General features: G+C 42.4%; 1 protein-coding gene across 5 annotated transcripts in view; it reads left to right on the top strand.

Annotated features, from left to right (window-relative positions):
• Nucleotides 1–20,482, top strand: part of SH3GL3 (SH3 domain containing GRB2 like 3, endophilin A3) — a 99,122-nt gene extending 78,640 nt beyond the window's left edge. For 2 of the 5 annotated variants that reach the window (XM_059714632.1, XM_019477528.2), the window contains exons 5-10: nucleotides 1,673–1,806; nucleotides 5,707–5,865; nucleotides 9,517–9,620; nucleotides 10,548–10,675; nucleotides 13,777–13,863; nucleotides 19,645–20,482. In XM_059714632.1, the coding sequence (XP_059570615.1) occupies nucleotides 1,673–1,806; nucleotides 5,707–5,865; nucleotides 9,517–9,620; nucleotides 10,548–10,675; nucleotides 13,777–13,863; nucleotides 19,645–19,850 (818 nt within the window). In that variant the 3' untranslated portion in view covers nucleotides 19,851–20,482. The other 3 variants (XR_002087036.2, XM_006259819.4, XM_019477529.2) reach the window with 3 other exon arrangements.
• Nucleotides 20,483–23,408: the final 2,926 nt, after the last annotated feature.

Raw genomic sequence — 23,408 nt, 5'->3', positions numbered from 1 at the left:
CTAGCCACAGACACAAGAATTGGCTGAACAAGTACTCAGAGGTTAGGAAATGCCTTAATTTAGGTTGACTAACTCAGACTAGTCAACCTAAACACAGCTCAGCACCAACTCAAACTAGTTGTGGAAAAGAGGAAGCGACTGTAAAGCCAAGGAAGATGGGCTCTAGGAGCCTGAAGAGGGAGACTTCAACCGTCTAGACAAATAGACTAAAATGAGAACTTTGAAGAGTGGATTGAGACTGGGTTGACAAGGAGACAGGTAGAGATGATACTAGATTGGGTTGGAAGCAATGGGTAGAAGGGATCAGGTTTCTACCAGAAGGAACTGTGCCTCCTAGAGCCAACTCTCTTCCAACCTTGGAAATGTTGCACATGCTACATTAAAAAAACATTATTAAGTTTGCACATCCAACACTTCAAATTAGGAAGCGCCAAGGTTAAGGCAATCTGTGCAGTTTTAATTGGGCCAGCTTGTACACATTTATTATGATACAATTCTTTGGGGTGTAGTAGTGGAAAGATATTATTCAATAAACACTGTGGGCTAATTTGGCCATGGCAGATGCATGGACGAGTCCCAAAATTGTTTGGATTTTATGACGACTTAAGTTAATTTTGGTAATATTGCATAAGATGGCTGTGCTGAAACAAAAACCACTAGATGGGCACAGGGGACCTATCACTTAAGGGCTGACTTTGATTTCCAGGCTGAGAAACATGTTGTTGAGGACACTGTTATTCTCTTAAGGCTTGTTTATTTTCCTAGCTATGAATGAGATGGAGCAACACAACCCATGAGCTCTGTATATTTTTGCAGGAATAATAGGGTTACAGATTGGAACCAATGTAGAGATGAAATTTCAAACAAAATGTGCTATGTGCACGCTTGATCATGTTCTACGGACTTAAGAAATAATCAGGAACACTAATAAGAACACTTGAATTTTTATTATTGCCTCTAGTTAAAAATACTAGCAACGGTTTTGGCCAGAGAGCCAATATATTAAAAATGGGATGAATTAGAGACTCACAAAAGTATAAATTTATGACGTATTCACATTTTTGTCATCTAATAGTATCAGCACAAATATGTGAATTGGACATTTTGGTTTCTTGTTCTTAAAATGTAATAGATCACTTACTGTCTTCGCGCTGTTTTGTTCGCATGTCTGTTTGTTTGAGAGCTCTTGTTCTCAAGCCTTGTAGGTATTACAGATGCTGTGAAAGTGACATACTGAATCTTTTGGTCATGTGACTTTTTTTGCCCCCTGGGGCTCTGCTTAACTGGAGAAGAACCCACAGAAGAAGCTGTGTATGTGATTCAAATAATTCAAGAATGGAGACTGTAATGCAGAAAGACAGTAATTTGCATGGATGGATACCAGAAAAAGATGGAAAATTTAAAATATAGGTTAAGACAAACTTCTAGTTCTTTTAGGACACTAGTTGCCAACCCTTGCCCCATGTACCATGAGGAGAACGGGCAGCTGGTGTGCTTGGGATGTGAACTTTGGGCACTGAGTTAAAGGGGGCACAAGTGACACGAGGCGGGGTGGCACTACTTCTTAAAGAGTGTACTACCAACACTTTTATGCATTGTTGAATAAAATGTTTTTTGTAATGTTACATGTAATGGCATTCTTGGTATACAAGTAGCATTTTCTTCACTGTAGGCCTTGCACTGATGGATGTTGGTGAAAGCATGAAGCAGATGGCAGAGGTGAAGGACTCTCTTGATATCAATGTCAAACAAAACTTCATTGATCCTCTGCAATTATTACAGGACAAAGACTTAAAAGAGATTGGGGTGAGTTTTTGAAGATAAAAGCCTGTTTTTTTCCCACTGAAAAAAATTAGTAAAAAAAGTAATTAGAAATGTAGGTGTTTTTTTGCTTAATTTTTCTTTAAAAAAAAACAACAAAAAACAAAAAAACCTGTATTAGGCTATCATATGTTAAGCATCATTGCTTTCACTGGGAAAACATGAAATCTGCTAAAAATGAATGTTAGGGTACATTCCTGTCATCTGCTTTATCCATGTACCTACCACAATAAAGTTCAATACAGTATGGACGATAGAGAGTGTATTTTTTCTGCTTATTTTAATCTGGTTCATTAATTGTTCTGAGCCTGGGTGAGGAGTGTGATTTCATTATTATTTGTTTTGAGTTGCCTGTCACATTCTAAATTTCCTCTAGCTCCTTCACTCTGGAGTTAGCTCTAAAACAGGGTCAAATAAGATTACTTTTATAGGCTATTTAGGACAGCCACAGAGTGATCTTGTCTGTGTCAAGAAATATGCACATTGAATATCATGAACCACTGTACCAAAAACCAGGGTACTAAGGAATGAAGTTTTAGTCGTTAGCAGTATTTTTTCAACAGTTTTGTTTATGATGTAACAAATGAGAAGAAAACCAGGCATAGCTGAAATCTGAACCTTCTGATTCCTGTAAGTTTGGGTAACAAGCACAATATAAATATAAAGGCCTAAATTTCTGTCCAGAAAAATACCCTAATAAAGTACTTCAGTGTGGAGAACTAGAAGAATTCTTCCAATGCCTGCGCCTCAAAGAATATTTCCACGACCAAACTGAACCCACTCCCAACAACAACTCATCCTCTGACAACATTCAGGAAAGGATCAATGCCAAAAAGCCCCAAAAATCATCAGATTGGACACCTCGCAGTGGACGAAACCCTAACCTTGACTGCTACATTGACTGCTTCAGGGAAAGAATGAACAATGAGATAATCAGCAACACACGCCGCCACCACAACAACCTCTCTCTACCAGAGAAAAAGGCCATAGAATCTCTAAGATCTAACCACCAAATAGTAATAAAACCAGCAGATAAAGGAGGAGCCATAGTCATCCTAAACCGTGAGGATTACATAAAGGAAGCCAAGAGACAGCTCTCTGACACCATGTACTACAAAGAACTACAAGAAGATCCTACTCCCCTTTTCACCAAAAAACTCAACAATACCGCCAAATCATTTCCATCAAGACTACAAGAAAAACTACAGACCTTGATCCCCCCGCTACCTAACCCGGGGACTTTTTACATGCTCCCTAAAATCCACAAGCAAGGGAACCCTGGCAGACCTATCATATCCAACCATGGGACCCTAACTGAGGAAATATCAGGTTTCGTTGAATCAATCCTAAAACCACTTGTCACCCACAGAGCAAGTTTTGTACAAGACATCACAGACTTGCTACAGAAACTTAAAAACATAGACCACCTTCCCAGCAACACGCTCCTAGCCACCATGGACATTACCAGCCTATATACCAACATCCCACACCAGGATGGCATCCAAGCCTGCCTTACATATCTACAGGAACAAGATTACAACTCAGAATACAGGCCCAAAGATATTACTGACCTTATACACTTCATCCTCACACACAACAATTTCACTTTTAATAATCAACACTTCCTCCATATGATGGGAACAGCTGTGGGCACTAAAATGGCCCCACAGTATGCCAACCTTTTTATGAGCCACCTGGAAGAAGACTTCCTCAAGAACTGCACCATCAAACCCTTGCTATACTTAAGATACATCGATGACATCTTCATCATTTGGACTGAGAACCTGTAATCTCTGATTGAGTTCCATCAGAAATTCAACAGTCACCACCCCTCCATCCGACTTTCTTTAGAATACTCCAGCACCAACATCTCCTTTTTAGACACAATGATCAGTATCCAGAAGGGTAAAATACAGACCACAGTATACAAGAAAGCCACAGACCAACATACATATCTGCACAGAACCAGCAATCACCCTAAGCACACCAAAAAAGCTGTGATATACAGCCAAGCCCTCAGATACCACCACATTTGTACTGAAGAGAACACCCGGGATTGCCACCTCACCAATCTTAAAAAGGCTTTCACCCAACAAGGACACTCCTCCAGAGAGATAGATTGCACGTTTGAAAGAGCCACCTGGATACCACGTGAAGAACTGCTGCAGTACAGAAGAAACTCCCCCACAAATCGCACACTGCTGGTTATGACATATCACCCTTCCCTTGAACCTGTACGGAAAATCCTCAAACAATTGCAACCCATGTTAGAAAGAGACCCTATTCTTCAAAAGATCTTCCCAGAGCCACCCATCCTAGCCTTCAAACAAGCACCGAACCTCGCCAACCTCATCACCAGAAGCAAACTTCCTCAAGCGCAGAACACACCAAAAGGATCCAGACCGTGCCAGGACAAGAAATGCAAAACCTGCCAACACATCTCCACCCCCACAATTGCTACACCCCACAACAGAGCCATCAGCATCGCTGGATCTTACAGCTGCACCTCCAGAAATGTAATATATCTCATCCAATGCACCAAATGCCTTGATGGAAGATATGTAGGAGAGACCAGACAACAACTGCGCACCAGGATGAACGCACACCGGAAATCCATTAAAGACAGAAATACCCAATTACCAGTGGGGGCATGTTTCTCACAGGAGGGCCACTCTCTCTCCAATCTCTGTCCTGATCCTCAAGGGAAACTTACACAACACTTCCCAGAGACGAGCCTATGAGCCCAATTTCATCAACCTCCTGGATACTAGAGATCATGGACTAAACATAGACGTTGGATTTTTGATACATTATAATCTGCCTGGCAACTGACTCCCCAGCCCAGCCCCTGGCTTCTTTACTTTTCATTCCATCCAGGAAGAGCACACACTGACTGCTGAAACTTCCTTAGCCTGACGAAGGGTTTTTGAACCCGAAAGCTTGCTTAATAACTTTTCTCCAACTATTTGGGTTGGTCTAATAAAAGATATCAAATTCACCCAAGGAACCTTGTCTGCCTATGTCCTTAGACCAACACGGCTACAACCTAAACCCCTGCAATATAAAGTTATGTGTTTATACACAAATGGATTTAGAAAATTGTCCACAAATAAAACAGCAGAAGCAGTAATGTCCCAATGGCTGCATGTCTTGTATGATGGATGACTCTATTCTCAGTCATTGTTTTGAAAGGGGAAAACAGTAAGCATTTAATTTGTGTTTTAAAGAGCATCCTGCATCACCACTTTCAGTCTGTACTGAGTTTCTCAAACCCAGGAGTTTTTTGCATCAGGAAAACTTGTTCTAAGGTACCTTATAGGAATGTAAGGTATCATACAGTAATATTCAATTAATGCCTTCTGAAAAATTCAGGAATGAGAGGGTTAGTTGGAGATACACATGGAATGAGAGGGGAAAAGACCCTTTAAGTTGCAGTTGTTGTACTGCAAATAATTCAACATTTGAAACTGAATTACAGCCAGAATGTAAATGGGAAAGCAGTACACACAGGCTATTTCCTGCTTCTAATTTAGACACAGTGAAGTTGTTGCACATTTAATAAAGTCCATGAGATGAATGTATTGAACAGCAAATTAAGGTAAACAATTCTTGAAATGTTAACAGATGCTGCTTTCTTGGTGTCTGTGTAGTTTTAATTTTCAGAGAAGTATTATACTGTATAGATGCCAAGGTGTATTTGATACTGCCTTGGATCAGGGGATGGACTAGATAATCTCTTGGAAATCCCTTCCAGCTCTACATTTCAGTGATTCTGTATAAATTCATGTAATTGTATCCATAATCAAGAGCTGTTTACAAAATCATAACATGTCTGTTTGGGTTTGCCTCAGTTTGACCTAATGGGAAATGTTCTGCCATGTTTAGCATCATCTGAAGAAACTAGAAGGCCGGCGTTTGGATTATGATTATAAAAAGAAGCGCCTAGGAAAGATACCAGATGAAGAAGTTAAACAAGCGGTAGAAAAATTTGAGGAGTCAAAAGAGCTGGCAGAAAGAAGCATGTTCAACTTCTTAGAAAATGATGTAAGTTGTCCTCCTGCTTCCTGTCCTGTAAACCTTCTGGAAGGAAGAGCCTGTCTGTCAGGAGTAACCAACCTGCCTAACTCTCCTAGCTGCAAACCAAAATCATGACATAGCTGAGAGCTGCAGGGGAGACAGCTTCAGGGATACTCCATGCTCCAGGGCCAGTTACTTGTGTACGGTGCCCCAGCTCCAATAATCATTTGCTGTTAAATGACTTAATTCACTGATGAAGTGAGCTTGGGCTCACAAAAGCTTATGCTACCCATCTCTGATGTAGTTAGTCTGGAGCATAGCCCAGCCCACGCAGATCCACGGGCAAACGCCCACTCCTATGCCCTCCTGAACCAGCGGTGTGCAATGGTGGAAGCCTCTCAGCCCCAATCCCTCCCTGGCTGTGGAGGCATTGATCTGCCCCCCACTGCCATGCCCTTTCCCTCTCCCCTCCACCTACCACAACAGATTTACCAGCTGGAGGCTGCTGTGTCCAGCATGGTGAGGACTGCTGCCTGTTTAGTCTATGGCCGAATCTCTGAATTGGCGGCAAATCTTTTCCAAATCGATTTGGAGGCTTCCAGTTTGATTCAGAGCTTTTAACTGGTCTCCTGATTTTATTTGGTTTCGGAGATTTGGCTGCTGAATTCGGCTGACTCTCCCCCGAATCAAATCAGCTACTGAAGTTTCACACAGCCCTACTGGCCACTGACTTAGACGGCATTCCCCTACGAGCTCCATACAAGGCCCCTGCACAAAGTTGGTTTATTGGGGCTTTACTCGGGTGATCAGAGTTCAAGCAGACCATCAAATTATGGCTAAAATTGCATAGAACTTCTGGCTGTTTACATTGGCTGTCAGTTTTAAGTGTAAAGGGAGGGATTAATTGGGTTGCCATATAAGATTTAAATTGCATTTGGGAGTGTTATGGAAAGAGAAAATTGTATTCTACTAGAGGTGCACCGATGCATTGGTCCAATATCGGATTGGCACTGATATAAAGAAAATTGACTATATCGGAAATCAGCCTGATGTGGCCGATTTAATTTGGCTAAGAAATCCCTGTGCATGCATGCAGCTAGTGTAGCATGCAGGCAACAAGGACCACAGCCCAGCAGCTTGGGCTGCTGCAGCTACGTGCAGCTGATAAGAGTGTTGTGGTGGAAGAGGAAAGGGCATGGGGGGGCAGATCGACAGCCCCCACGGTGAGAGAGGGAGTGTGACTGGGTAGGCACTGCCCCGCCAGGGCAAGGCATGGAGCCACAACTAGTCCAGGCGGCGTGGGGAGCAGCTCCCACCACTGCGCTCATTCTGGGAGGGCATGCGGGGCAGCATGTGCCCCCGGATCTGCATGGGACAGGCTGCAGCTGTGGGCTGGGGGCCACACTACACTCTTCCTGGGGGACAGGCCTGGAGTGGGCTGGGCTGAGCTGGACTTGGTGGTGCTGGGATGGGGATATGGGGGGGGGTTAGCCACCCCAAAATTTCTCTACAAACCCCCAGTAGCTCCCCCTCCCAGTGCCGCCGCCACCCACCCTGAGCATCATCATGGCCCTCCCTCCCTCCCTCCCTCCCCCCTGGGAAGAGCCTGGTGCAGCTGCTGGCCCCAGCCTGCAGCTGTAGCCTGCCCCACCCTGCCCCATGCAGGTCCAGGGGCACACGCTCCCCTGCCATGCTCTCCTGGAGTGTGTGCAGCAGCAGGAGTTGTTCCCCCTTCCCACGCCCCCTAGACAAACCGCGGCTCTGTCCTGCACCCAGCCCTGCCCCGGCAGGGAGTGCCTACCCCAGCCCCTGCCCTCTCTCACCACTGGGGGCATTGATCTGCACCCCCCCCCACGCCCCTTCACTCCCCCTCCCTTTCTATCACAATAGACTTACCAGCTGCACACAGCTGTATCAAAAATCGGATTAGTACTGGCCAATTATGCTTCCGCAAAAATTGGCTATTGGTATTGGCTCCCAAAATCTGTCAGTGCACCCCTGTATTCTACTTGTCTAATTCTCAGCCAGTGTAAATCACTGTAGACCTACTGAATACAATGGAGTTGCACCAGCTGAGGAGTGGGTATTGTGCATTGAGATCACATGCTGTGGGGCAATGCTTTGCTTCATTAGAGTCCTAGCTGAGAATTCAATAAACTCTTTGAGTTGGTAAAAACTGATAAACTATGTAATAAAATCAACACAAAACAGGAACTTGATTGCAGCAGATTTTTCCAAACACCTAATGAAGTCTCTGATGAGGTTTGGGAAGGCCTGAGAGTTAATGGAAGGTACCACGCTTGGCTGATTTTCATCCTCTAAATGTCATCTTAAAAAAAAAAAAAAGAAGAAGAAACCATGATTACTACTTTGTTCTTGAGTGTCAGTTTGTGTTGGGAGATGGGTGTGTTTTTACTTCCTTTTGATTTCCCCCTTCCTATCCCCTGTAGTGAGATTCTAGCATGATTATCTGTGGTTTTTATTCTGAGTTGATTAAATCATTTCTTTATCAGTTTATAAATGCTGCCACCTAGTGAGGTAAGTCTGGACCTTTTCAGGACTGCAGTTTGTAGTCTACTGGAGGTAGTAAACAACATTTCGTGGGTCCCTCTTAGAAGATGCTGCACAGTCATACTTTCCTAAACACCACTGGTCTGAAAGACACGGTCATCAAATATGGAGTCCTATCCCTGGCCCGCTCCAGGCTTGGGGACCCACAGACTTCAGGCTGAAAAACAGAGAGCAATATATAGTAAAACAAATTTGCACATTGTAAGAGGGAAATCCTCAGGGATTGGGCCCAGAATTTGTGAAGTAGAAGTTATACCTCATTTTTATTCAGTCTCTAGCTGGTGACTTCTTAGCACATGTTTGCTTTTCGGCAGCTGGGCCCAGGGTGCTGCTGCAAATAGATGAAAGAATGAAGAGCCAGATTTTTTAAAGGGATTTAGGTGTCAGCTCCCATTGAAATCAATGGGAATTAGGCTCCTCCATACCTGTTAAAAAATCTGTCCGCAAGTTCTTTGTTAGGCTAGGCTGCTATCCTTGGTTGGGTACCTGTGGAGCAGTGTAAAATAGATTGCCCTGTAAAATGGTCTGACACCTCCCTTCTCAACAAGAAATGTACAATCATTTTCTCTCTGCACTTATTCATTCTTCTCCTTTTGAATTTTTACTTAGATATAGAGCAGCTGTAGGCAGCTTTCCTCCTTTTAATTCAGAGGCACTAAAATTAATGATTTCTTTCTTTCAAGTTCAGCTTTGTTGAAAGGTTTTTCTATGAAGAAACCATCTTGTCAGAATCTCTCCGTTAGGAAGGGGAGGAGGGAAGGGGAGTACCATGCACTTGATCAAGTTCCTTGGCGTGAGTAAACCCCTCTAGGCACAAGCACATGTTTCTGTGACGTGCTATATTCCCAACCCTGCTGTGAGCCCCACTGAGGCTCAGTGCAGGCACTGGGCTCTGCCCACATGCTTCTCCCTGTAAGATTGCAGACTCTCTCAAGTCATTATTTGGGCCTCAAACTAAAAAAGAAATATGACCTGTAAAATCCTGAGATCTTCTGAGACACCAGGCCTATTTTTAGCGTTAATCATTGAGTTTATTATTGTCTGTCTGTTTTTTCTGTAGTTGAACAATATGCAGACTCCTTAGTCTCTTTCTGCTTTGTACTTTAGGTAGAGCAAGTTAGCCAGTTGGCAGTGTTTGCAGAAGCAGCGCTAGACTACCATAAACAATCCACGGAGATTCTGGAGGAACTGCAAAGCAAGCTGCAAAACCGGTAAGAAGAAACCGGATCAAAGCATTTTAAACAATGTTTGGAGCTTATTTTCGAGAATGCAGAAAGATGTTGAAGCAACAAAGCCTCTACCACCGTCTCACAGATGCCTATCCTTTTTCTATATCTCTGCACCTTCAGTGGGTTTCAGTACTTCAAACATTTGCCATCTGGTGACTTCTTGATGCCATGTAGGTCTTTGAAAGACCTGTGGCTATACAATGAACTCTGCCCACTAAACGTACAGGGGTATCCTTGTCTGCATTCAGAACTCTTCACCCACATATTCGGGGGTTAATTGGGAGGTTCTCTCTTTGCTGGTGGATTTTTGTTCATACAAACTGATATGGCTGTGCATTTTCTCAGCCACATTTTTGAGGTCTTGTGTTTAGGCCAAATTTTTAACAAGGTACTGAGGGATTTTTCATAAAATCCTAAGGCATATCAAGAAATTGCCAGTTGGCTGGAAGCACAGTTTTGATGTGCTGTGTTGATGACTCGCCACAGAGACTTTTACATAATACTAATGGAGAAAAATTTATTGCTGTTACCACTGGTTATTTAGTTATTTACTAGTTAGAACCAGTGGGGATACGAGCTCTGAGAGGTCCAAGTCATCATTCACTGTGTTTCTGGACTTGTCATTTGTAATCTGACTTTCAGTTACTCATGAAACTCAGTGGTAGTTGTAGGTGTTCTGCACTTCTGAAAGTCAGACTCTTAATCTTTGTCTCAATCAACATGGCTAAAAAACTGGGTAAAAATGAAAAGCTACTGAAAATGAAATGTTAGATTGCAGGCCAGCCCTTCAGATTGAGTAAAAAATCAAAACATAAAAAGCAACCCACCTTGTAATCACTAAAGAGCAGCTTCATACTGCTTCTAGTCTTCCACAAAGAAATGTCCTAGCACTCTTCCTTTGTGTTCCAGAATAAATGTAGCATCTAGTCAGCCTAAACGTGACTTCAGACCAAAGCCTGTAATAACAACAACTCTGGAAATTGGTGATAATCAGCAGCACAATGGGATTTCATACAGTTCTTCAGTAAAATCATCAGGTGAGCCCATGACTGAGAAATCAGCATGCTGATGCCTTCGTTCTATGGAGGAATTATAGGCGCGGTGCTTGTATATTCATATAGTTCCAGTGCTGAGCCCGTAAGACATTTATTGTTGGTTGCCTGTGCAATTTGGGCTCAGTAGCCAAACTTGGGTGATGGCTGGCTGACACCCACATTTGAAAATGGACTGTTTTTATTAACTTTTGTAAAATAGTTCTCACACACAATTTGGGAGTAACACAGGCCAATACACATATAAACACATAGTCCTTCATTAGCAAATAATGGCTTCTGACTCCACAAAGCTAGCACGTTGTACATACTTAGGGTAAGTCTACAGTGCTCTATATATTTAGGTCTGCACCTGCATTCTAAATGTTAAAGCACCTTAGGTCACCCCTAGCAGTAGTCGACCCACCTCTGGAAGTTTGAGCATCAGGATCCAAGGCTAAGGTTCCCCCACACATTCATCTCCCCCACTATTGTATTTAGCTCTCACCTGAGCTAAGCAAAGTGAAAGCATAGGATATCTGCCAAAAATCTTTGTCTCTGCTACTTGCCATTGGAGCTAACACAGCAGGAAAGACACGTCGTGGTTATTCTTCCTTGAAGATCTCTGCTTTGATTTCATGTTCCTGTCCAGCAGAGCCCTTCTAGGGATCAGTTTGGCTACTGCTTGTCTCTTCTGTGCTGCGCCAATGCACAACAGGAAAGGAATGTAGACAGGGAGGGCAGCTTGGGGATTCAAGGTAGCTAAAGCAAACCTTAAGAGTTAGCTCAAAAGAAGGATGTAGACGTGGTGGGAAAGGATTGCCATGTCTATGGTTGTACAGGTATCACTAGTTCTGGTGCATAGACTTTGACTGAACAGAAAAGAGAACATTTCAGGTTTTTCTAAAATTCTTTGCAAGGTGCTTTGATATAGTAGTCAATTTTAGTCCTGTCACTGTTCACTGTAGAAGCTAATTGCAATAACTGAAATAATTTTATTTCTTACCTAGTCCATATAGAAACTTTTTGTGTCTTTCCTTATTCCTGCTGAATTATGAGACAAGGGAAATAAAACAAAAAAGGCAAATGGGAAAGAGGAAAAAACTATATCTCTTTTGCCACAACCAGGATAGGTAAGAGCCTGAGAGTACAAAGGAGGCAATGATGCTGAGGTCCCCTCCTCCCCTTGGCTTAAAAGCTAGGAGCTGGCTCGTGTCCTTGAGGCACAGCTACTCTCTGAGCAGCTTTTCTGTCCTCTGGCTTTCTTTGCTGTTTCCAATTTCTTCTTTCCTCCTGTCTAGTTCTTTTTTACAGACAGCTTGGAGGCAAATAGGGAAAGAGTTAGTTAGAAGTAGAAAACTGAACTGTGAGGCTGTATTTCATACTTCCATCAGAAACGGGCCACAAGGATAGGAGTCTGGTTTATTTATACAAACCTGAACTATGAGTTCTTTTGCCTCCTTGCTCTTGGTAGATGAAGTTCCTGTACAGTTTATGCTCAACAAGATGGATAACATTACTCCTGTATAGCTGAGTAAATGCATGGGGCCAGATCCTTGCCCGAGCTCTCCCACAGGCTGCAGGAGAATTGCCTTAACCAGGCAGCTAGGGATTCCCCTTGCACAAAGAACATTCCAGTTGTCTAAAGCGGACACGGACCACCCTGCAATACTTGCTTAATATATCGGTGGAAGAGTGTGCTTAGAGCTTATTCCTACTACAATGATGATTCCAGGCTGCACAAGTTACATTGACCACAAGACTACCCACCAGGTACATTTTATGGAGCTTCAGGTCTTGCAGATTTAGCAATATTGAGCAAAAAAAAAAAAAAAAGGTTGTGTGTGAATTTTCTGTGCTCCAGGTGATATGCTTCTCATGACTTTCATATAGGACTTTTCAGTCCCAAACTAGAGATGTTCTGTCGCTTCTAACCAGACCTACCCACTGTGCTGATGTGCATCTAGGTTAATTATCATCCACAGATCCCATCCTATACTTTCTTTCAAGGAAGGCTGCAAAGAAAATTAGATAATTAGATTAGAAAATTAGATCAGACAGACATCCAAGTTCAAGGATAAACAAAGGCATTTAGCCATGGGCTTGTGCTGTTCATGGGGATGCTGGGGTTGCATATCCTGGAGGGATTGTGCCTCAGAAGCAGCACCCCTTCTCAAATGGCTCAATATGCAGGGGTATGGCTGGGCAATGCACTGTGCTTCTCTTGGTCTCATTCCAGTCCCCTTCTGCTCCTGGGCATCCCAGAGAACTCACTGCGTGATCTCACTGAAGTCCTCATGGGGACTGCAGGAACAGCAACTGCAGCTGCATTGAATGGGGGAAGGAGCTCCCTCTTTATGCATGAGAGCCGTCACAATCCAAGCAATCCAGGGCAGGGGTACTTGCCTCATTTGTGAGTAAAGCACCACACCCATTTGCAGCAGTATGTGCATCAACCACCTTTCCATGGGGCAGCAAAAATGTGGTACCCTTTATTAACAATTCAGCATAAAGTGTCTAGGCCTTTTCCAGTAACCTGTTCAAAGTATATATTCTTCATCATTATGTTTCTGCCTTGGATAGGCAGAGAAAGGAGATGCAGCTGGTATTAATCATCATTAGTGCATAAACTGTAGAGTAAAACTGAGGATAAAATAGTGTATGCATTAAACTGGCTTATAAATCTGAATTGAAGACATCTGAATTCCAGTGAGGAGGAAAAGGCTGGTTTGAAAGTAATGATTAGCTGAAGTCAAAATACACTTTGTTCAATGGGATGGGAAAGAAAATCTGTTCTCGGTCGTTGAAGCTATTCACAAAATTTTGCATCAACTACCACATTACCACTTAACTGGCTCGTGACTTGTAGCTTGGCTCACTCAATACTGCTGTCAGTGAAGGAGAAAATATAGCAACTGTTGGCTATGAAGGACCAACTCACAGGATCATAATGAATTCTAATTTATTGTATGGGATGTGAAGTTACCAATAAAATCATAAATACAAACTTTGAGTTATGGGGAATATTGGCCACCTTGACACACACTGACACATACAATTGCTGCAATAGTAGTGTAGCACCGATGTTGGTTTATACCTATCCGCAGCGCTGGAGTCTGTTGTCGGTGGCCAGCTTCCTCCAGGGCAATGTCCGGATCTCCAGAAGGGGGTCGCCTGCTTGTCCTTCTGTCTCGGTAAGTCGGGTGCTGGATGAGGGGGCACCACTGAGGGTCACACTTCACTGCCTTTTATCCCTTTCTGGCAGACTTGTGTGATCCACCAGCATCATTTTAGCTGCCCAATCTGGAGGTTGCTGTCCCACATGGGTCTTGAATAGTGTGAGACAGCTGTTAGTTACAGTCACTGGGGGTTTTGCCCAATGGTGTAGTTTTGGGAGTCCACCCTTGACATGATTGATTCAATGGCTCTGTCCTTGCAGGTTTTAGATGGCTTGACTAGCTTAAAATGGCTTGTAGAGTTTTATGATGGTAAGTTCCTCTGGTTAGGCTATTGTCAATTAACAGCCAGAGGCTCTTGCTCTGTCATTCAGTTATCTATTGACTCATACTCACATTCACTCAAGGGACCAGCCCAATACAGCAGATTTTATCACTTTACAATTACAATTTCAATGCAGTTTTTAACAATGGTCCAGGGGGTAACGTCATTCTACAGGGAGTACATTCCTTAAGGACTTAAAAGCATAAAATATAAAATACAAAATACCATAGCAAAGATGAGACAGATGAAATATAAAAATGCACTTAGAGAAATATATAAAAATGTAATGTGAGGTAGTGAAGATCAAAGGCTCCTGGGGACGGTAAGTGAGTTAGGTTAGCACCAGGACATATTTACAAACTTTGCAGTGAATATTTTAGTTCTTTTGTTTTCTTTAGTAACACTTAACTCAATTGATATGTAGGTGTAGTTTGTAGGTTTCTGCTACAGAAAGCCACTTCAGCTTTCTGGCTTGCTCTGAGCCTTGCCACACCTGTGTAGTGAATGTGCTAGGTCTCTGCAGTACTCAGAAGGAAAAAGAAATGCACAAAGTGGGAGGTGCAGGTAAGAAGGGGCTTCTTGTTATACAACCATGAAAGGGAAAAGAAGAAAAAAGCAGAACTGAGAACAGCATTTGTAAGCATCCTCTGGGCTCTGTGATGACATGCACATTGTTATTAGTTCCAGGGCTGAGTGTTGGGGGATGGATGTTGGGGGTGGATCCAGAGGGGGGCAGTGGCATGGTTGCACCTCCCTTTCAAGCTAGACTTTGCTGCTGGAGCTTGTGGGGATTCTGAAGAAGTCTCCAAACGGGAAGAGAATCCCCCCCTTCCCCTTTGTGGTCAGAGGCATGTCCCCTCCCCTTCCTCTATCCCCTTCCTCTGCCATGGGTTTTCCTACTGTCCTGGCGGTGGGGGAAATCTTCAGAACTCTTCCTGCCTGCTCCATCTGAGCTGTGTGGGAGCTGGGCTCATCTATGGCAGCCGCAGCAGTAGCAGCAACTTCCCTCACTTACTTCTGGGGAGGCCAGGCAGTGTGGGGAACCCACCCCCTTCCAATTCCTGCTTCCCCCATCCCAACACAGCCTGGCTCAAGTGGGCAGAAACACTCTGAAGCATCTCCTGCCCATGGGACGGGGGAGAACAGCAGCAAGTGGAGCTGAAACAAGCTGCAAGAGATCTAGACTAATTATTAGGGCTGTGTGAAACAGCACCGTTCCATTTGGACTTATGTTTTGACAGAACAGTGTTCTGTTCCGAATTTAATTTCATTTCGAAACTGCTGTTCCATTTTGTTTTGTCAAAAGTTTCGCTGTTTCGATTCTGTTTCAACGTTTTGTCCATAGGCTGTAATAGGGAAGCTCGAAACAGCCTATAACTTTGTCATCTCTGGCCTGATTTGGATGAAACTTCCAGGAGTAGTAGCCCCTTCTGAGGGCATGAAGCCTGCCATGTTTCAAGGAGATAGGTGCAGGGGTTTCAGGGAAACTTCACCTCAAAGTCTTGAAAGCAAAAAACTCATGTCACGTGCATGTGTTAAGCCACAGTGGGGTCAAAACTGCAGGGATGCTAGCCCCTGCTGAGGCCACAAAGCCTGCCAAGTTTCAAGGAGATAGGTGCAGGGGCTTGGGGGAAACTGCACCTCAAGCTGCAGACAAGCAAAACTCGTGACATGGGTGGCAGTGTGTGTGTGTTAAGGCACAGCAGGGTGAAAGCTGCAGACATGCTAGCCCCTGCTGAGGCCTCGAAGCCTGCCAGCTTTCATGGAGATAGGTGAAGGGGGTTCTGGGGCCCTGCCCCTCCAGCTGCTGACAGGCAAAACTTGTGACATGGGTGGGTGACACTGTGTATGTTAAGGTGCGCCCTCACTCAGCTATCACCAAGGCAGAAAGCAGGGCAGTTCAAGCAGTGCTGTCGAAACGTTTCGACTTGCCTCATTTCATTTCAAGGCTGTTTCGAAGCTCTCTGTTTTGTTTAGATTTCGCTGTTTTGAGCTCAAAAACAAGTCGAAACAGCATAAAAACAAAACTGCGGGTGCAGTTTTGCACAGCCCTACTAATTATAATCGTGAACATCCAGTATGTGACTCTTTAAAGTCTGTTTCTGTATGTATGCTGCAATGTAAAATAAACAGAAGACTGAGCACCAGGAAGTTTCCTTTGAGAAAAATGGCATTTTAAATGATCTTTTGGTTTTAGAGCTTTTCAGCTCTACTCAAGTTTGAAAAGGCAACCTCATTGCTCCAGTACGTTCTCTGTATTGTTACGTTACACATTGTCTGAGTTTGAATGTTCCAGTAGGTCAAGACAGGCAATCTGGCTCATATATATCATTGACTTTGTCAGTTTAACTTAGCAGTTGCTAGAAACAAGGAGGTAGGTACAGTCCTATAAATTAACACACATGCAGTCTATGCACATAAACTTGCCACAGTTTCTTTTTGGCTTCTTAAATCTCTGCAACAGTAAGTGGCTTTCAGTTTGTAAAGTAGAGAACAACAGCCATGTGACCTCTGCAATGTTAAAAACGTTGCTGTTAAGACTGACGGCCAGCGCTGCCTCTGTTCCACTTGTTAAGGAAGCTTTGTTTTGCTAGACTGTACCAAATATAGTACAGCGTAGCAGCTGCATGCCTCTAATTTAATAAAGACTTTGACTGATGTTAAATTCTTGGGTGAGTGGCTGTGGCCATTACTTTAAGATTACTGGAGACTCTTTTTTTCTCCCCCGAGCCTTTGAAACCTAAAAGACAAAAATTCCCCCTACCACTTTCAGCCCTTTAATCCCATCTTTCTTTTAAAAATATAAAAAAGGCGATATACTATATAGTCTTATGACTCCCAAAGGTTCAGACATATATAAAAAATATGTTCTATGTCTGTTACGACCATAACATCATGCATCTCGCTGTTAGAAAATAACTGACTCCTGTACTAAGTTCTGGATGTTGGCCCTGCAGAGCAGTTGGTGAAGGCATGTTTTCAGTTATTCAATTACTCAGAACTTTCTGCTGTTGCTCATTCAAAAATGTGGAAATTCATGTGTCAGAGTCTGTGCTGACAAAGCCCTTGCTTGAAAACATTAACTTTTTTTTTTTTAAATAACCAGTAAGATTCTGTGAAAAAAACACTATTGAGGGCTTTGTCTAAACTGTGCTTAGTTCAGCTCAGCACAGGGGCAAAACACAGCAAGTCAAGCCACCATCTGAGCTGGTTATCCACTGGCCATTGTGACTGAATAATCAGAGGTAGCCCATTGCCACACTACTCCCACCCAACACAACCACCTGCCCCATGGTTGTAAGTAAGTCGCAGGTCATGCTTTCTTTGCAATATCTGTACTGGGAACATTTCTTGTGGGCTATTTCTGTTGGGTTTATGGCCCTTTAAATTGTTAAAGGAATATAAATGGGCTAGGAAGGAAGAGAAAAATAGATTCCATCTGCCCTCTGGTAAGTATTTTGTACAGTTAAACCTTTTCTCTACTTCTGTCATTGTCACTTAAAAGTCATTAAAATCATCACCCCCAGTCATCCACAGATCACCTAATGGCTTCTCTTTCAGGTAGTTCTGCTTGCTCAGATTTTCTTCTGCTGCTTTTTGTTGCTGGAAAATGTGTGAGCGCAGCTACTTACTGGCTTTTATGACAATAGGACTGTGATTGGACAATTAAAAACAAATGCCCATTAGTGGCGGACAATTTTAACAATTTTTATATTCTTTAGAATTTGCTTGTGTACTGCAATGTTTAACAGCACATGCAGATTATTCCAAACAAAAATTAGTCCTCAGTTTGAATGCTTAATTAGCATGCTTCAGTATTTGGAGGGAGAGCCAAGATTAGGATATTTGAGAACAGTCACAATGTTGAGCGAAAAGAATAACTAGAATCATTTAGTATTAAAGAGGCTCATTAAATGCTTTACTGTAAGCATTAAGGGGAACACTAAAGAAGGTCTTTGTCATGCTGGAATGCATTTTGCTACTGTAACAGAACAGGAGGCAGCATAAAACCTCCTTCCTCCATTTCCCTCTGTGAATGGAATTAATTCCAAACCACTGGATTTTTAGGTTAGTGTTTTTAAAAAGTCAATGTCACAAGGAAAACAAATTAACTTTTGCTAACTCATAGATTGATGTTCACCCACAAAATTAAATGCTAGAATACAAACAGCAGAGGGAATGTTGTTAGCATGATTTACTGAGCAAGGCACGAATATATGAATACAATAACGTATTGTTTACATACTCCAAGCATAAATCTAAGCCAGTTTACCATCAATACATGCAAATGTCTATAAAGTTGAAAATAATGCATTTTCAAAGTTAACTGCTTTGGCTAGTATTGACAATCCCTTGTGTTTTATTAATTGGACATATACAAGCATTATCCTTGTTGACTTTTCCTGGGAGCCTAAGTACTGCTTTTGGTATTCTGTATGTAAGGTTAATAATGTTTAAATACAAAAGTAAGCTTGGACTGAAGATCTTACGGTGTGACTCAGCCAAACACAATATACTAGAACCACAAAAAAGCCAAGACGTATACTGTACAAGCAGGGCTTTGTCTTTATCCAAAAAATAGTATAAAAAAGCTTGACAGACTTTTCTTAACATAACCTGCTGTCCTTAACATAACCTTTGTTTTAGTTCATGTTAAGACCACATGTGGTGAATACACAACTTACCATACCACAGATGACCTTGGTCATCTAACCTAGAGACTGCATCTCCATATGGAGAAGAAGATGGAGCCAAGCGGCTCTATTTGACCATTAGGTCCCAGTCCTTCAAATGTTTACACATAGGTGGTGCCACCAGAATCAATAGGGACACTCACATGCCTAAATATTTTAGGTCATGGCTGCTGTCATTTAAAATTTTGGTTCCACATTGTTCCTCTCTAGCTTCTGTCTTGTAGTCCAGTGCTTGTAGTCCATCTATGGAGTCCAGTGCTTGACTTGACAGACTACTGAATGCTGTTCAGTTTGTTTGTTTGTTTGCCATAATATCCACAGGTTGCTCTTTTTAAAGGAAAGAGCCTCAATCCTCTCTTCTCCCCCTCCCCCCCTTAAATACAGCAACAATGTCCAAAACCATTCCAACTGTTCAACTGATTTACAGCTTCCCAAAGAAATTCAAATGAGAATGAAACTCTAGAGGCAAGGATTTTTATGGGTAGCATCTTTTATTGGACAAACTGTATATCACCTAATAAAATTATAGTAACATCTACTTTTAAGGGGGGTGGGGAATGGTATTACTTACAATATCAGGGTAATGAATTGAGTGTTTAATATATGAAAATAAATAGAAGGAAAAGACCCTTAGTGGGTAGAAATGATAGAAAACTATCTATAAACTCTAGTGGGTCCATTCCTTACAGTAGGACTAAATTGGCCTCCTTGTTTGCATGTACAATGGACAAGTGATGTTCCTTAAGCTCTTAAACACTGTATTTTCTGTTACTGGGGCAGGTTCTTCAATGCACATGGATCAACCTTGCTGCCAGGCTCTGTATGACTTTGAGCCAGAAAATGAAGGTGAACTTGGTTTTAAGGAAGGGGACATCATTACTTTAACCAATCAAATTGATGAAAACTGGTATGAAGGGATGTTAAATGGAGAGTCTGGCTTTTTCCCCATTAACTATGTTGAAGTGCTGGTATCCTTGCCTCAATGAATATGTCATCCAAGCTGTGAACATCCTTTCATGACTGAAATGGATTCACAAATGTTCTATCAGTGTGGCATTCTGTGAAAGCCTTGCTCTTTGACCGACTTACTGACTTTTGTATGCTTTTTTTTTTAAATGTATTTATTTTGTATTCAAGAACATTACCTTCCTTGGTTACATGAAAATGCAAAAAAACCGTAGACCCAGTTTTTTTGCTTTGTGCCTTGAAGATCACTGTTTGAAGTGTTCACTGGTAGCTCACTGTTGCTCCAACAATGCATTTCTTTGCTCCTTACTGTATGTAGATCCTTTTATTATTATTATTATTTTAAAAATTGCTTGGGCTGCAATGATTTTACTATTGAAAACCATTTTTAAGAATACTGTGAGTGAAGCTAACTGTAACCAGTTCCTAAGAGTTACTGATGTCATTGAGCCTTTTTCATCCATCACAATGTAACTTAATTGTGAACTTAATCCATGTTTCACATTGTATGTTGACAAAAGGCGAAGTGGTTGTTGTCAGTCTTAAGACGTTGTTGTACTAAGTACAAGGTCTGAGTTGCATATTCCTAAAATTTACTGACCAAACTTAATAAACATTACTGTGGTAGAAACACGACTGCTGCAGATGCTTACCCAGTGGTTGGTATGGTTTTGTCTTCTGCAAATGTTCACTTTCTTTCATGGATATACTAATGTCTTGAGGAGGAGCTAGTTCATCTTTTTAAGTGATGTTATTGGGAGCAGTTCTGCAACTCTGCAGGTGCTAAAATTGTTCATTTTGGTTGCTCTTTATTTACTGAAGATCATTCTTAACACTTGTTTACATTTTGTTTTATTTCGAGAGCAGGACAGCAGTACTTCTATGTATACCCATATGAACTAAGGACAAACTGTTGCTAGAAAAACAGAGTCTGAATTTGATGCCACTATAGGAGAGGTAACACTCCATTTAGATGAATGGAAGAGTAATTGGATACTCTCTAGCTGATAATTGAAAGGGTAATGCTGACTCACTTTTTTTGTGGAGCAGAAGTAGAGAAGATGACAATCTATGCAGCAGAAAAAGACAAATATTTGTATAGTCAAGACTGCCCAGATCGGGAAAGGGTCATGGACAGAGACTCAGGCTACTTAGGAGATAAAATAGGCAGTACCTTCATTTTAGAAATACCTGTTATCATTAACCATGTAGCAATGGCCAAAAAAAGTCCAGAAAGCCCAGAGGAAAGCAAGTGAACTTTGTCCAAAATACTTTAAGGCAAGTAGTGAGCAAAGCAAAGCTCCTGGCCTTCTGATTTTGAAGAAACAACTCAGAGCCTGAGGCTGCCTGGCTTAAGCCTGCAGCCATGAAAGGAAGCTAGATCAGAGTGATATGCCAGGGCAATCAACTCTAGGAGTGCAACAGCTTTCACATGAAACAGCCCAGACCTGTGCATAGTATAAGTAGATATCAGTAAGACTGCCCGAGTTGCTCAGTACTGGGGTGGTGAAAGAAGCCCTTATCCCTAGGGGTGAGCTGTGATTCACCAGAGTGTCCTTGTCAGCTCACCCTCTTTCAAACAGTAAGGCTGTTGAAAGCATCACAAGGGAGAAAAAAGGCAATCTTCTGGACAAGGTACAAGCCAGACCTACAGAGACATTTTCCAGCATAAAGTGTTAGACCACCTATACCCAGGAAGTCAATGAAAGTCCAAGCTTTGAGATGTCAGAGACTCACTTCATCCACTATGATAACCTGCTTTCAGCTTGAACTGTGAGTAATGGGATATTTCACTTAGCTAAGAGCTCTAGCTAGTGATGCAGTTAGATGTAGTGTACCCAGTGGTATGTGCAGGATTATGATAGACAATAATATGTCTGTATCCTCCTTGTTTTATAGTTCAGGCAATACTCTAGATCTCCATCAGAAGGATGGTATGCACTGACCAGCTACAGTAAGCCTTAAGATTAGGGCTAACTGCTTTTTATTTGGGTGGACGATTGCTATCCAGTCAGAGCAGGATGTTGAACATATGGCACACAGAGCTGCTCTAGCCACTGCTATCAGAAGTTGGAGGAGTTGCCTTCTGCAGAATTCAGCACCCTTGGATCCCAGTGGATGTGGTGATCACCAGCACGAAGACAAGCAAGGGCTGATCCAGCCCTGGCTGCCATCCAACTATTTTGCCCATTGCCACAGTTACCCCACTGCCTAGCTGCCAAGTGTCCCATACTAGAGCCAGAGGCAGAGCTACTACTCTGGCACAGGGCTGACAGTGGCAGTAGCAGCTTCACAGCCAGTGTGGGGCATGCAGTGAGAACGGGAGCTGCTGCCACTGCTGCAGGCCCTGGGCTGGAGCTGGCCCAGGGCACAAGGCAGATCTGACAGTCCCAAGTTAGAGGAACTGAAGGTGGGACTCTGAATTTCTCTGTAGGGTTAGTCTGTTCCTGTATCTGCTTGTCTTAGTTCTACTTATAATTCCTTCCTCCCTCCTTCCCCATACTATTTCCTCCCTACCTCTTTTCCCCCTTCATTTGCCTTTGATTTGTTGTCTCCTAGAAGCTGCATATTAGTTTACTCACCCAAGCAGTAGGTAAAATAGTGTGTAGACCAAGAATACCATCTAACCCTAGCACTCTAAGGCCTAGAGCATAACTAAGAGGTGGCAAACAATGAGGAGCAGGTAGGACTGCTCTATCTGGGTAAGAAGCAACTACAGTTTGGAAGAGACTTAGGAAAAAACAACCACCACCTCTTTCCCACAAGGTGAGAATTTAGGTAGACACAGCAATAGAAGTTATTGGTACAAAAATAAATTATTGCCATTTATCAGCTTGAACAACGTAAATGAAGATAATAGGATTCAGAGTCCTAAAATAGTCTTTGCTAATTTACATACTAGAACCAACCCTAGAGGTTATAGTCTGCATCTTCCCAGAGATATGAGCTTAGCTGGTGGTGCTGGTACTCAGTTCAGTTACAGTCTACAAAAGACTACATTTAGGATTTTTCTAAATGCAAAATCTTTCTGAGGAAACATTTGGCTGTTCTAATATAGTTTGGGATGTTTGCGTTTGTGAAATTGAAGATTTTATCAGTGTCCTGCTTTGCATTAGCATAATGCAGAGAGAAATTGTGAATCAGGATTGTTTTGACGGTTTATGTATGCTGTTTAAAGGCTAACAAAAGCCCTATGATAAAGTACACAAAATTAAGTTGTAGTGTTGGATTGCTTATGATTATATATAAATATACAAATACATTTCATCTAAACATTGTGCTGGATCACACATCTAATGTGACACTGTTGGAGTTGTAGAAAAACTTCTCTATGTAGATTAAGTTGATTGCAATTCAGCTTTATTCAGAAAGTTTAGGGAATGTGAGCCATGTGCAACAGATTGTATAGCAGCTTACTCTGTTGCTGAAGACTTCTTCCATCTGCTCTTTACAGGGAGGGAGACTTTCCCTAGCTCTTCAGCTGCATCCCTTCAATCCTCCTAGCCAAGTTAGGATGTACAGATAATACAGATGTTCCAAAGTGGTTTGCTGAACATTAAAGCCCAAGAGTGATAATA

This window comes from Alligator mississippiensis, chromosome 11 (genome assembly GCF_030867095.1).
Source record: "Alligator mississippiensis isolate rAllMis1 chromosome 11, rAllMis1, whole genome shotgun sequence".
NCBI classification, from domain to species: domain Eukaryota; kingdom Metazoa; phylum Chordata; order Crocodylia; family Alligatoridae; genus Alligator; species Alligator mississippiensis.
Note: the sequence above shows the minus strand (reverse complement) of the source record. Positions and strands in the feature narration are given on the sequence as shown.